The sequence below is a fragment of the Diuraphis noxia genome, unplaced genomic scaffold (genome assembly GCF_037042655.1).
Source record: "Diuraphis noxia isolate RWA-SAM2 unplaced genomic scaffold, SU_Dnox_SAM2 contig0005, whole genome shotgun sequence".
Classification (NCBI taxonomy): domain Eukaryota; kingdom Metazoa; phylum Arthropoda; class Insecta; order Hemiptera; family Aphididae; genus Diuraphis; species Diuraphis noxia.
Window position 1 is genome coordinate 38,808,153 of NW_028301715.1, and position 16,863 is coordinate 38,825,015.

Genomic DNA, 16,863 nt, shown 5'->3' on the forward strand with positions numbered 1-16,863 from the left:
TGAATATATATATATATATATATATATACCTATAAAGTAGTATGAGAATACTCAAAAGTTCATATTCCCTCTTTCAAAAAAGGTCTATTTAGGTAAATGATTGTTTGTGCCAAAGAAAAATATATACCAAATATTTGGTATTTATTAGGAACAAACTATTGACAGTATAATTGTTTCAACCTATTAGTGTAGATCTTTTCACTGGTCTAAATAACTAGAAAGATATTGGTCACATATTTACTTTTATATTAGGTATACATTAGCAAAGATTTTAAAAACTATTAATTATCCAACCATTACATACTTAATATTTATTATCATCTTCTACATTTAGTACGTGAGCAAAATATAATTAATCAGTCGTGTACTTAATTAATTATAAAAAGCCGTTTTATACAACGATGAATCAATGGTCAAAACGTCAATCTAGTGAATTTCGTTTACTTATTAACGAAACCAAAAATGTCAGGATTTTACACTTAATCCTAAATGTAGGTACTTAAAATCTTATATTGATTAATAACACATAATTAAAAATAGTATGGCACTGCTTTTAACACACATACCAAGTGCTTAGACTTTTAACATTTACTAAAATATTCTGATGCCTGATGGATGGTTGTACACTTGTTTCGAAAGTAAGACCAGAATATCATTGAACATTAATAAATTCTCGTTTTTTACATACTTAACGCAGAATTCTATGTATACCTACTTGATGCCTACCATGTATAGTTGCATCGCAGATATTTTATAAAATATAATAGTGTTATATAGGTTATAATTATAGTGTTATCAACCATTATTTATTCAATCCCCTCATTATTAACAGATATATCCCAAAAATTTCTAAAAGAAAAAATTAAACGTATAGTCTAAGACAATTATATTTAAAGTTATTTTTTTCTTTAAGTTAAAGAAAAAAAAATCATAAAGATTTAAATTATTATACAGTTAGGATTTTCTTTTCAAAAAATGATTATAACAAAGACAGCGTTACAGTACAAATTATGAAAAAAGAATCTCATAGAGCTCGATAGAGGTAAATAATTAAAAGTATGATTACGGTTAGGTTAGGTTAGACACGCTTCACTCGTTTTGGTGAAACAACCATAATATATAAATATTATTATACAATTAAAAAAATGATAGTTATGCCATAGAATTCAAAAGATAATTTTTAACAGAACTTAATTATATAGCATGAACTATATGGATTATATTATAATAAAACAACTATCCATATTCTATATAATATATTATTGTATATTGTATAATATAACCGATATTGTATGCCTGAACGGCTGTATTGCTGAAACTACCTTTATACGAAGTCTTTAATATTATAAGAGTTTATATAATTATTATAAACATTTTAAACATTTAGGTATTGAGTTGACATTTTAAATCGACAAATCATGATATTTAAAGCTAACATTTTTATCAAAATCAACTATCAATAATAAGACTTATCAGAAATAAGTTTATTTAAAAATTAAAACCATATTGGCTAGATTCCAAGAATATTAATTTTTTAAATTATTGGTAATTTTTATACACTTAGGAAAATTGCCATGAGAAACCAAAAACTATACTAACTTAATTTGGCAAAAAATTTTAATTGAATGGACAGATGTTACATACTAATATAAAAGTTTTAAAACCAAAAAGTATCCAAACAAAAATAAACATAAAAGATACATTATTTTTTAAATAATACATCACTTTTTTCATTTTTTGACTGAAAATCACAAATTATCAAGTAAATAATGGCGTTATAGTGGAAATTAGTATTCGAATTTTTCCAGTAATTTCTCGCACCTAAACACTTCATCGAAATAAGCATTAAATAAATTATTAACTATCGATGGTTACTAAAACTTATAAATTTATAACAACTATTAATGTTATAGAATCCAATATTCCTTTACTGCAGAAATACCATGCTCAATTTGAATAGCACTTAGCATATAACATTGACAGACAGTCACGAAAAGTACTGCTTAATAGATTTATTATTATTAATATGTTTTTATTTGCTGTAATAAATCTTATCATCTTTAAAAATATTATCTTTTTATTAATTAGTTATTTATTCTTCATTGTTTGTACAAAATATGTGCTAAGAATAAAAAAAAATTGTATTACTGCTATAGCAGTATTATACCATTTTTGTCATACGTACATCAAAATTTGATGTAATGGGACAGTACTGTTATAGCAGTACTAAAAAACCTACTGCTATGGCAGTACTAAAACATTGAGTTATTTAGGCATGCTTTATCTTATTTTTGACAATCCTCACTGTCCGTCAATGTGTTAATATGAGTATTGAAATATATCTAAATGGATCTAATATGAATTATATAATATTAAAGAATAATATTTTTAATCTTTTAGTATTTAAGGAAATAATAAATGTATTACAATTGTCAAGACTCCCGCGCATTATTATTGTAAAACAAAAGCAACGTGGATTGACGTCTTTAGCCATATTTAAAATTATAATCTTTTAAATTCTATTCAACTTATTTACATTTACTATATCCATTAAATACCCATAATAATTCTTAAAATCTTAAAACCTTCAAATTAAGTTCAAAATTATAATTGCTCTATGTATTTGTAACACCGTGGCATGGAAAGAAGCGGGACCCTAATATGTCAATCACTCTCATGAAAACCAACATGCAAGAAAACAATTATAATGAAGGAATGCATATATATATTATGTTATATACTAAAATAATTTTTTAATTTTTCATAGTAACATGTTAACTAGAGCCAGAGTTGTGAAAAATGTAGAAGTAATAAAATAATATAAAAGCTGATTTTTATCTATTCAAATAGAAAAAATAGAAAATACTACAATAAACACTTCACATTCAATCATACAAGCTGTAACTGTATTAATTTAAATGTAATTATTTAGATTATTTAATTACATTTTTTTCATTCATATAAATCTGATATAGTCATTAAAAAATTCCTTGAGAATTAAAATATAAATCCAATTCAAGTTACAATAGTTTTTTAAAATTTGAACGGAGCAAGAACAGTATTTTTTTTACAGTGATATATTTTTCTCTTGTAGTTAACAATAAGACAGTAAGTTCAAGAAGCCTCCTATCTATCAATTATTTTAAATGAGACTATACATTTTAACTATAGTAGACATTATTATTGAAGAATAATAATTTAGCAATAATTAAATAATGTAGTAATTATCTTGTAGAGATCAAATGATAAATTTATTATATTTTTAGCTAATCGTCAAATTGTAATACTATTCGTATACAAATTACAAAATATTAAAACGATAAACTGAAACAAGAATCATTAGCACTTAGCAGCATTGATTTCGGTGAAATTGAAACTTATCAATTCTTCTAAAATTAGTTTAATAAAGTTGAAAGATTGTTTTGCTAACTTAGTTTTATAGGGTTTAACTAAGCAAACAAAACCAAAATTAAAAGCCATGAACTTTTCAATATTTTAAATGCATTTAAAGACAAAAGCACTGTAAAATCGGACCATGAATACAATTTTAAAATCAGTTTACTACAGTTGTAGAAAAAATAATACAGCATGGTATAACCAACAATACCAACAATATCAATATGAAAATAAATCCCATTGTATAGATTTGAAAATAATAAAATAAAATAAATATATTAAGTACATTGCAATTCATTGTTATAATATTGTATCACCTAAACCATAAATATAATTTTAAAACAAAACTTAATTATCAAAAGCAATTATTCGCCTACGTATCAAAATAAACATATACATATTTTTTAATAATTAAAAGAGATAGGATTTGTATGCATTTGCATATTCTGGTTATTCTGGTTGATCGTATGATATGCTAAGTGAGCACAAAGTTTGTTTCATGACATAACGATTTAAAAAATGAAACTTTGTTAGTGCATATTCCGATGTTTTTTTTTTGTTTTTTTTATTTATACTATTTTCAATCATAATATAAAAAAAAAATTATGTTTTTATAGTTTCGATTATTTCGATTAATATCAAAATATCGAAAATGAATAGGTATAGGTACTTGTAGACAACACCGTTTATTTATAATCGTGAAAATAAAATACGTATAGGTTAGGTTAGATAAATCGTCGTTATCGAGTCGTCTTCGTAATTATGTACGTGAATTCGGGGAGATATATTTTTTCAACCGACGGTCAAATCATATACTGTGTACATTTTGTGAAGTAAGAATTTCCCACGATAAACGATATTCAATTACACAACATATGAAAACTGAAAAAACATTTAAAATCTGTGAAATTATGTCAGAATAAACAACAAAATTTTCAAAGTTTATTCACTAATACTACAATACCGAATAAAGATTAATTTTCTGCAGATCTATGCAAAGCATTGGTTTTGGCAAATATTCCGCTAAAAAAACTCAATAATACACATTTCAAATCATTTTTGGAAAAAATATACTAATCACGTTATATCAGATGAATCAACGATTTGTAAGAATTACTTACACAATTACTATATTAATACAATGGATACAATTCGTAATAAAATCGAAGGGAAAAAAGTGTAGTTGTCATTGACAAATCTATACGATATTATGACGTCACCAATGTCGTCATCGGAACTTTAGAAACTGATGGTCAAGGTACAACGATGTTATTAAATTTCGAAGTTTTGGAAAAGGCAAATTATTTCACTATTTCAAAACTATTTGATAAATCTTTAAATTTACAATGGCCTGAAAGTATACAACATGACTAGGTTCTTTTATTTTTAAGTGATGCAGTACATGGTAAAAGCAGCAGGTGCAAATAAGGCATTTTACTCTAAAACACTCCACGTTACTTGCTTAACTCATAGTTTACATCTTACGGCTGAAGAAGTGAGAAAATATTTTCCAAATGTGGTGAAAGTAAATCAATTCAAACCAATGAAGATTTATATCCAAATGATGTGGTATTTTTTAAATACACGCCTATTACTTCTGTAGACGTGGGACGTTAATTTTCAAGATATAAAAAATTGTTGACTGACAAACGCCGATCGATGGGTTTTGAAAATATTGCTAAAATGATTGTCATACAATGCAATTCACATTTAGGTAAGTACATTTATTTTAGGAGACATTTTTGATATAAATTGATTCCTTTTTTTATATATATATTAAAGCTACCTGAAAATAGTAAAAGTGGAAAAAATTAAGAAAAGTGTTTTTAGTATTGTTCCATAATTTTTTTTATAATATATTGTATCAATTAAATGTTCGGAAAATAAATTTTTTTATGCATATTTTTTTATTTTCTATGCATATTTTAACATTTTAGTGCATATATTTATGCATATTTAAGACTTTTTAGCGCATATTTGATTGATTTTTGATGCATATCAAAATCCGCGCTCTAGACTAATTAACTTCATACCTATATGACGATGGCCGTACATCGTTTGCGCATTCTCTGTTTACCTGCACTAAATTATCATACATTAAATGCGCATCAATATTCTAAAATAAGGGTATAAAAAAATACATGATATATAGTATTATAAATAGATAATACTATCTATAGATAACAAATAATTTTTAATTTTTAAACATAATAATAGTTGATAAACATAAACATTTAAATTCCAAAATTTGAAAAAATTTGAAAAAACCTGAAAATTTAATTTACAAAATTACATTTTTACTTGGTATATTGTATATCACATTTTACTTTTTGCAATATTTGAAAATGTAATATTACGTGAGTAAATTTAGAGATAAGTAAATTTTAAAACCGAAGTTAAAAAACTCTTGCACTTGGTGTGTACCTACACATTTTTTTTTTAATTTCTATTGTTGAACAATGTTGAATGTGCAAATGATGTAGGACCTTTTAAACGGTTAATGCACAAACGAAGTATAACTCAAAAGTCGAACGATACGCAATTGTCTTACAAAAAAAGTTAAAATTAACAATAGTGATGCGCAAACGACAACCGCAGAGACCTATTTTACTATTTTAATTACTGCAACATAATCAAATATTTACAAACATAATATGTCATGTACCTTACTATAGGATAAGAGATATAATAAAATAAAATATTTACCATATAATGTATTCTTATGGCTGTAAGATACTTTGATATTTTATCAAAAAATTAACATAATATATATTATTTTATTGCGGACAGTTGAAATATCTTTTGGGTTTGTATTCAAATACCTATTTTATTACTTTATTACCTACTTTAAATTCCTCGTAGTAAAAGGTTAGATATAAAACATACACACATTTATTATTTAACTTGTAATCTCATACATTGAAGCAGTTTAAAAATTAAATAAAAAATAATTTAATTATTTTATAAGTCACAGGAATATAATATGTCACTCGTATAGGTATCTACAATGTTATTTTTTAACATAAGAAACCAAATGTACGCAATAATAATACATGTTAAAAAGAACAAGGAGAGCTAAGTTTAATAGAATTATTGCAAAAAGGGGGCTGCAGTCGATGGAAAAAATGGCTTTTAGACCAAAAGCCAGACAAAAATGAAAGAATTTGTTTTGACGGATTTTAATTTTTTTTAACTGATTTATATTGATGAAGTTACTTATATTGAAGCGATTTTCAATATTCCGAATATTGAATGTATCATATAAATAAAAAATATTTTAGATTCTGAGTGGAGCGAGGAATGTATTGGTTTTACCATGATGTGTGTGTGTTTTTTTTTAAATTATTTAAATTTTTTTATTTATTATTATTTTTTTTTTTTGTGTCTGTCATCACATTTTGGGGCAGTAAAAGTTCTTCGATTTTCGATATCAGAAAGTGAATCTATTTGGTACTTTGGGGGGTCAAAAGTAAAAAAAATTTCTAAATAATCGAAATAAACAAACTAAAAATTAAGGGAAAAACGGGAAATTTTACTGTACAGCAAAACGACATCCACGACTTACCCGTTTTTTTATTTTTCGATTTCTCAGCTGAAAAAATAGATATTCAAAATCGCCCCTGCAATAACCTAGTAAACTTATTAATCAATATAAATCAGTTTTAAAAATCGAAATACGAAAACCAAATGCCTTCAATTTTATCTGGCTTTTTGGTCTAAAAGCCAATTTTTTTTTAATCGAAAAAGTTTATCATATTTCAATATTATTGTCAATGACTGCTTATGGATAAAGATTTAATTTTAATTTTTTGTGAAGTCGAATGACGTAGATTCAATAAAATCATACCGATTGAACTGTACTATTGTACTGTTGAATTTAATCTTAGTTTTTTATCTTTCGTTCTTTTACTTTCCTATCTCTAGGAAAGTGTAGTAAATGTATACTATTTCATTTAATACAAACATTAGTTTGGAATTTTTATGTCACAGCCAACCACGTACCAATTAGTGAAGAATTATAGTACAAACTTTTGTTCAAGAATAAATGAAACGGCTTACATTCATTCATTGCCCTGATTAGTTCTAACGAGTAGCTGCCCAAAATTTGGAAGGAATATATTATCATTGGGGTTGCAGTTATATTCAATAATATAATATAATAATATATCAGTATTATTTTTATTGAATTTTAAATAAAGTTATATATATTTAATATATATGATATTCGGTCAATTTATAACTGAAAGTAGTACATTTACCACAAAAGGGAAAATAAATTTAAGATTTAAATAACATTTAAATTGAGGTATTTCCAAACAGACTATTTTTTATGCTAAAGAATACTATTTTCTTAAAAAGGTAGGTAATTGCTGAATACTGATCAATCTAACTATTAAAAATAATTAACGCGATGTAGATTTAAAAAAACAAATTTTAATTCCTTATTAAATTAATTTATATAGATCTAAATAACAGCTTTTAAACAAATTTGAACTTTCGCTTATCAAAATTTAACTTTAAAATGGGAAAATTGTTATATATATTTTTGTTTATTTGACAACTATTATGCTTCTTCAGATTAATAAATGGACAAATTTGTACGTAATAGGGTCTAATGGAAACATATTAAGACATTCATATTAATATCAGTTTTCAGTAACAAAATGTATAAACTGTTAAATTTAAATACTTAAGAATTAAAATTTAACACAGATCCCTTTAAAGTTGAATTTAAAAAAAAAATTGTAAAGCCACATGATCATCATAATAAATGATGGGTAGGACTTATTCACACATAACAGGATGCAATCTTCAGTTATCCTTAAAATTTATTAAGTGGGTAAAAAGTCGGGTGGGAAACAACCTAGATTCTATACATATTTTATATGCAAACTACATCATATATTTTTATGTTAAAAAGTATGCACCTGATTGAAAACTTTTAATAATAAACTAAAAATATCGTACAGTTACTTATTGCTAATCAGTAGGTATAGCAATAATACCAATTTCAAAATCTATAAAACAAAGTTTATTTATAAGTTATAAATTATAATGATCTACTTGAAGTAAATTATTTTTGAAAGCTTTATGATTAATGAAAACATTAAAACGCAAATATTGTATTTTAAAAATAAAAGTTACAATATATTACCACATTCAGATACAGCTTCATCTTGGGCTTGATGACAGTCTGGTATGCCATTGCAAACAAACGATTTTGGTATACAGTATGTTTCATCACAATGAAATACGTCTAAAGTCAAGTTGGATTGACACGAATCGGACTCCAAGCATTGATTACCTATTATAAAAAACAATCAATATAAATTAAAATTTGAGACTTATAAAACACCAATATAGATTATACCTACTCAATACATCACACAATCTTACAATATCATGATAGCATATTATTTTAATCTTAACACGTAAGCCAGAAGTCATTACAAAGCCTTGCATAAATTATTTAAAAAATAAAATTGTATTATTTGAACTATTATTATTGCATTATTAACTATCCATATTTTAAAATTTAATGACTTTAAGTTAATTAAAAGAACTTCATAAGTATGACCTTTAGGTAATATTTACTAACTATGAAAACGGCTCAAACAAGGGATTCAATTTAACTATAAACATATATTAATAAATTAATATGATAAGAATTTTATTTTTATTTCTATGGTTATACATTTTCTTAATTTTAGATTTTAAGCATATGTGGAGATTTTATTAAATTTTAGAGGGGTCTTCAATCTTTCTTTGCAAAAAAAAGAAGAAGTAGCTTTGAAAAATGTTCAATAATTTGGAGGATTTCAATATTTTTTTAGGGATGAGTCTAAACATTCTAAGCACCCCCATACCACTAACGAATCTTTAAGACAGTGTAATATATGTATTTATTTTTTTTAAATTAAATATTAAATAGTTCTAATACAAGTTACACTAATTCTTCAAAAATTCAAATATATTCATTGTACTTTTATGATTTTTCAGAATATTCACTAAATCTATAATAAACATAATACATACATATGTATTATGTATTATATGTATGCCATAACAATTGAATCAGAAAGAAGACGGTGTGTCATCCAATCATACATGTATAAATAATCAAATTTTATGAAAAAAACTGCTGAACGGTTAAAATTTTAAATTTAAATGCTTATAAAAAATTAATGTCCTGTAACAGTAAACTTTTTTTTTAAAGGTATAAAAAATGTGTGGAATCTTTGTTAAAATTATTAATGCGATAGCTATGAAAAGAAAATTTTCATAAATTTCTAACCAAAAAAATAATTTTCAAATTTTCGGAATTTAATGAATTTTGTAAATATTTGAACTTAAAATGCGTATAAAAAATAATCAAATTTAATATTTTTATATTAATATTAAAGCATTTTATAAGGAACCTTGGATTACATTTTCAAGCTTTTTTACGAAGTGAAAAAATTATAAGCTACAATAATTTTTTAAAAATGAGTCAAAAATTTTATCTTACGTGGAAAATTTTAATATAAATATTTGGTAAAAATTTCACATGTATATGGTTTTCAATTTTTGAGTTATATCAACAAAATAAAATCAATTATGTCAAAAATTGGATTTGCGTATGAAATCTCATTATTCCCTTTTTAATTTTATCATTTTTTCTGACGCTTTCTGAGAATTGTTGATTTTGATCTCCCGAATGGGTAGAACACGATTGAGAACGGTCTTTATCAGCTGTATCTTTTTTAATAACACGATTGAGAACGTTTTTACCTGCTAACTTTTATTCAAAGTTGCCACATTAATTGAAATTTTCAATTTGAAAATATAAAATATACAATATATATAATAGATATCTATTACTATATTTCTTTGTGTTTTTGGTTACAGAAATACAGAATAAACTTATGAGGAATTAAATTTGCTAAATAAAAATAAACACACACATTATTGTAAAATCAATACATTTATCACTTATTTGTCAGCTTTAGGCATTTATTTAAGATCAAAATTTAAAAAATTAATATTTATTTACATTTTATATTTATATTTTTATTTTTCAGTTTAAGATAAAAAATTTAAAAAATCCAAAATCAAAAGCAAACATGCTGAAAGTCTTTTGTTAATCGCAACAATTTTCGTTCATTTTATAAACAAATTTAAGGTGAATTTTGTCAAGAAATGCCAAAAAAAAAAATACAAAAAAATCAGTTTTAATCATCAAAACATTTCAAAACACCAAAAAAAATATGCGCTTGGATCAAAATCCTAGCCCTAAAAATTATTACTAAAAGTTAAGATAAATGATATCGTAGCTCGAAAAATCGTACTCAATCGTTTGATTTTAAGGTACAAAACATTGTTTCTTTGATCTGCCGACAATCGTTCTCAATTGTGTTGCTAAAAAGATAAAACGTTCTCAATCGTACAACACCATCCCGAATGCATCAACTACATTCAAATTTCTTTCAAAACAGATGATTATGCTAAAAATCGGAACATTTTTACCTCCACAAATATTAATGACAGAAAAAAAACACACATCATTGTAAAAACAATATATTAATTCGCTACGCTCAAAATCCAATATTGACCTTAATTGTTATACACATTTGTATATATACCTATGAAAATTATAAAAGTACCTAAGGTTATTAGTTATTACAATATATTATTAAATGAATAAATTAACACTTTTTACAATAATAATAATACGTAAATATTTATTACGAATTGTTGTTTGCTTACTTAACTCAATAACATTGTTTTTATTAAAATATTCATCACTATTTTAATAGATGTAATACAAATAATGGTTATGGCTAGTGAATTATGAAAATAAATATACAATTATTACTTATATTAATAAAACATTTTCAAGTTTGTTCGGATGTCAAATAATATAAACTTATGCCTGAGTGAAGTTAAAACCAATTATTGATTAAAAATAATGTTTAAAAAAAAAAAAAAAAATAATTCACTCTAATTTAATAGAATATTGCTAGATATTTAATTACTAAAATGTTATGTATAGTTAATATTATTTACACGAAAAAAATATTAATATTTTGTACTTATACTGAATAAAGTAAGGTAATTTATTGCACTAAAGTTTTTAAAATTATATTTAACCATAGAGATTATGTTCTAAATTCTTATAAGAAAATTGCCTTTAAAAAGATATATTATTACATACAATTATTTAAAATACAAACATTGAAACATCATTAAAAGTATGATAAAAAAAGGGGGTAAGTGGGTATCGCTCTGCTGTACATTGGGAGTGGGGTGGACCTCTGACTAGGGTAGGTTAAATTTGAATGCAATGATAGGTATCATTGTATACGAAAAACGATTCTGAACGGAGACAGTTTATCTGTCTAGGATATATTATTATAGATTATTAAAAATTTTCAAATCTTAGATTTAAAAAGAAATTTTTTTATGAATTTCTAGCTTAAAATAATTTGCGAATTTTCGTGATTTTTACGTATGTTGTCAAAATTCAAATTTAAATGCTTGTGAAAAAAAAAATTTGACTATATATTTCTTTTATTTTTCAACTGCTATTGTAAAAATATTTTAGGAGCCTTGTATTAAATTTTCAAATCTTAGGTATAAAAGGAAAATTTTTTATGAATTTCTAGGATAAAATAATTTACGAATTTTCGTGATCTTTACATATGTTGTCATAATTTAAATTTAAATGCATGTAAAAAAAAATTGTGGCTATTTATTTATTTTATTTTTCAACTGCTATTGTAAAAATATATTATAAGCCTTTTATTAAATTCTCAAATCTTAGATCTAAAAAGAAAAACTTTTATGAATTTCTATCTAAGATAATTTGAAAATTGCCGTAATTTTTACGTATTAAGTCAAATATTTGAACTTCAAATGCTATTAAAAAAAAAATCGTGCCTATGTATTTTTATAATTTTTTAATCACTTATGAGGAACTTTGTATTACATTTTCAAGTATTTTGATAGGGCTAAAAAAATTTTATCGACACTAAAAATTCAGAAAAATTGAAAATTTCAGTTGTCTATAAATACCTCAAAAAAGTCAAAATATTTTGAAAATTAAATCATGTAAAGAAAATGCCAATCTAAATAACTGGTAAAATTTTCAAGTATCTACGGCTTATACTTTTTGAATAATAACAAATGTTTAAAATCGTTTGAGGATAAATCGTTATCGTTACGCTATTTCGTAAAAATTTAAAATTCAAACGCACTTAAAATTTTTCCTATAACGACGCTTCGAGTTTTCTCTATAGCTATTTGAAGGAAAACTTAGTGTTGTATTTTTAATCCTTAGTTATAAACACAAAAAATTTTCGCGTTTTCGACAGATTTCGTAAAAATTTGAACTATAAACGCTTATAAAAAAAAATTGTGAATTACGATTTTTAATTTTTTTTAGCTACAATAAGAACAACTCATAAGGAACCTTGTATTAAATTTTCAAGTTTTTTTGGTCGTCCAACATTTTTTTACCGACACTTCAAAAAAAAAATCGAAAATTTCAGTGGTCTATAAAAACCTCAAAAAAAGTCAAAAATTTTTGAAAATAAAACTGTATATAGATAACAATAATTTGGTGAAAATTTCAAGTATTTACAGTGATTAGTTTTTGAATTACAACCATATAAAAAAATCGATTTGGTCGAAAACTGATTTTGCGTAAAAATTCCCGTTTTTCTGTAATTTTTTTTGTTTTTCTCGATTTTTTTGAAAACTGTTGGAAAATGTTTACTTTTGACCTCTATAATGCACCAAGGATATTCACTTTTACATCGGAAAACACCCCCAAAGTTTGAAATTGAAGCATTATTTCGACTAGTTATTCTGTACACAGACAAAAAAAAAAACACACATCTTTGTAAAATCAATACATTCATCACTTCGTTAAGAATCTAAAAACAAAGTTAAGTATGATTAAATTTCCAGCATTTATATTCATATAGAAAATTAAAACAAGATTTATTCAACATAAAATGCTATATTGATAGAAAATCGGTAAGCTAACCATAATTATGTCATTATGTATTAAATTTAATATCAGTTTTAAAAGAATCAAAATTAATTTTAAATTTAAAAACCTACCATGAAATTAAATAGGTACCTTAAAAAAATGTACACCAAAAAATGACTATTTAGTCATTGTTTTACATTAAAATATCTGTATACATTAAAGTAGTGTTTTTTAAACACATAGGTATCTCAAATACTTAACATAATAACCAAATCATTTATTCAGCCTCTTATGTATTGACTAGACTAAATTATAATACCTTTTGAATTTTAAATGTATGTTCTTGTTACAGTGAAATCTTTAAATATCAAACACTCTTGGTCAATTAAATTTGTCTACTATTCGGGTTTAGACTACAGAAATGTTGTAGTTGGTTCCAAGAAAATATCCGTTAGGAGACGTTTCATTGTAAATATATTTTTACAAAAAACCTGATTTCAGAACACATCTTACATCGAATTAAAAGAGTTATCCTCATGAAGATCTTCGTGCACGATCATTATAGGTATTAACAATCACAATGAATATTGTATCAGTATAAACTATATAGTTATATTTTTCCAACAATAAGATAATATTATAATTTATAACTTATAAATAAGATTTATTATCTTATGAGTGAGTTATATATTCCACTTTGATGAATAATATGATGGATACCTAACTATGCAAACACCAATGGCAAAATCACCTCAATGATTTCAATCGAACAAAATTAGTTTAAATTACAAATTAATAAACTACAATATTAATGAAAAAAAAAAAAATTATTAATTTAATGTGAAGAGTAGACTATTACTCATTACTCATTAGTATAGTATACTTTGTACAGCGTTTAAAAAACAAAAACATGATTAATCGCATTGGTTCAACAAATATTTCTGAAAAATACCTTTAATTTGAACTACGGTCAGATATGATATGATATATACAGACAGTCTTTGTTATTTATATATATCTGTAGTTAAAACTTTAAAAGTATTTCACTATTACCAACCTAACTTTTACGACCATACGTATTTTTTTTTTCTATAATATGTTCTCTAATAGAAATAATATGCTATAATAAGTGAGTACATATAGGTAGTATAATAAACCTTATATTATTTTATACGACTGGTAATTGACCACCGTTAAAAATGCATATTGCATAATTTATCTGTAGTGTCCTCTGTTTGAAACTTTTAAATAATTGTTCTAAATTACCAGCCTAAAAGTTTTTGAAAAACAAACTAAGATATTATACTATTATATAACAAACACTTTTTATTAGTTTTTGAAATGTAATGATTTATCTTGCATTTAAATGAATAGTGACAGAATTTCACCACTTATAATCTAAAAATATGTGTTAGCCGTTATGTATTTTTTTATACAATAATTAGTTTCATATTGAAGTTGATGTTCTAAGTTATACTTCATATAATTTTTCATATTAAAATCATTTTAATACTTATACCCATATTATATTAAGTTATGTATCATTTAATACATTTATTTAAAAATAGTTGCAAAGTACAGAATATGTCACTTAATTACCGTACAGTTTATTTGTTTGCTTTTTATAGACAACCCCATTACGGACAAACGTAAATTTTAAGACTCTATCTAACACGAACACTATACTATCTAAAGACTATACTCACAACATTTGGATGATTTCACTAGCACAGTAATAAAAGCAACTACAATGCTAATGCACCAAAATCCAGCGAAATGAGATGAAAAACCGTTTTGGAAAAACCTTGTGCTCGTTTGGACAACCTTTACACAATGTCAATGGCAAATTTCTTGAATATTCTCAAGAGCCTCATAAACTTACTTCTCAGACATTGCACACAAGTGTTAGATCTAAAAAAGTATTTCTTTTTAATGTATACTAAAAACGAAATAACAGAAACTTCATATAAATGTACAAAAATATCAAGACATTTTTAACAGCTTTTGTATTTTAATAAATACTAAATTAAAAAAAAAAAATAATTCATTCACAGATCATGTCAATTATTATTAAACTGACACATATACCTATGTAATTAAACTTTCTACTAAAAAATATTTACTTTTGTTACTTGTTAAATTTCTCAATAATAATTCTCTAAACAACTAAACATTTTATGGACTACCTTAAAACTTTGCATTTGAACAAAATAAAATATGTCTAGTAAATAATCCATACTTCACTATCCATAATACTATCATAAGCTGAGATGGATCAAAGAATATGAGGTAACAGTATCTGGTCTATGTATCTAGGTATCTTATTATCTTTTAATGAGGCATTCTCTCGTAATAACTATTTTCGGAAAACTATATGAAAATGTATTGTTTGCTTAAATATTATACTATACAGTCATACAGTTTTGAATTTTGAACGGAGCGATTTTACAATGATCTATTATTTTTTGTGTTTCTGAAAACATTTTTTTTTATAGATTGAGTGTGATTTCTGGAAAAAAATTGGATTTAACTACTATTTTGAAAAGTCAAAGTAAGAAATGTACAGTATTTTTAAAATAATCGGTAATAACAAAACCAGAATAGACGCTCTGCAATACATTAGTTGTCTAGAAAAGTCACTTTAACGGATGTGTTAAAGTTGAATTTAATGATACAAAAACGTTATATACGAACAATTCTGAACGAAAACAATCTATCAGTCTTTTAGTATAGAGTACTAGTATTTTTGTGATTAAAGTAATTAATTTTACTATGAAGTATTATTAGTATCTATTACAGTAGGTTAAATTAATTTTCGTCAATAAAATTGCATTTGAAAATTTCATAGTATGTATAAAATATTAAAATGTATTTTAAGAGTTTTAAATAGCCAGAAATAACATTTTGAAATTACAACAACACACCTAAAATCGTCATTCTTCGTTTGAATATACTTTAATTCCGTCCAAATTTAAACTTTAAATGCAAAAGTATTATAATGAATAGGTACATTAATATTGTACATATTTACTTTAAAATTTTATCTAATGCATTTTAAAACAAAATAATTTCACGAGATCATCAAATAAAATTACTGATACTTGTATAAAAACTAAAAAATAGCGCTCTTTAAAATGTTTTATTGGTCTGATCATTCATGTTCTACCCTTAACAAATTATCAAACATTTTTCTAAAATGCCAAAATGGAAATGTTATTAAATCGCGAAATCAGTATAGTACTATTGTACCCTCAGGTACCCTCTCATTAAAATCAATCTATCATCTCACATTCCATCATATTCTCTATAATCACGACAATACACATACATCAAAACATTATGACACTCCGTGATATTTTTAAACTTATTATCATCTCATAAATATTAATAAGCAATATATATTAACACAACTCTATACAGTCTACATGATTAAAATGAGTAAGATAGGTAGGCAGTGGTACTTATGTTACATGACTAATAATAAGCCATGT

At 24.4% G+C, this 16,863-nt stretch overlaps 1 protein-coding gene across 3 annotated transcripts in view; it reads right to left on the reverse strand.

The window, feature by feature from the left end:
• LOC107162836 (G protein-coupled receptor GRL101-like) overlaps nt 1-16,863 on the reverse strand; it is a 64,550-nt gene that overhangs the window by 36,341 nt on the left and 11,346 nt on the right. For all 3 annotated transcript variants that reach the window (XM_089229437.1, XM_015509886.2, XM_089229436.1), the window contains one exon: nt 8,552-8,701. In XM_089229437.1, coding sequence (XP_089085563.1) covers nt 8,552-8,701 — 150 coding nt within the window. The remainder of the gene's footprint in view (nt 1-8,551; nt 8,702-16,863) is intronic.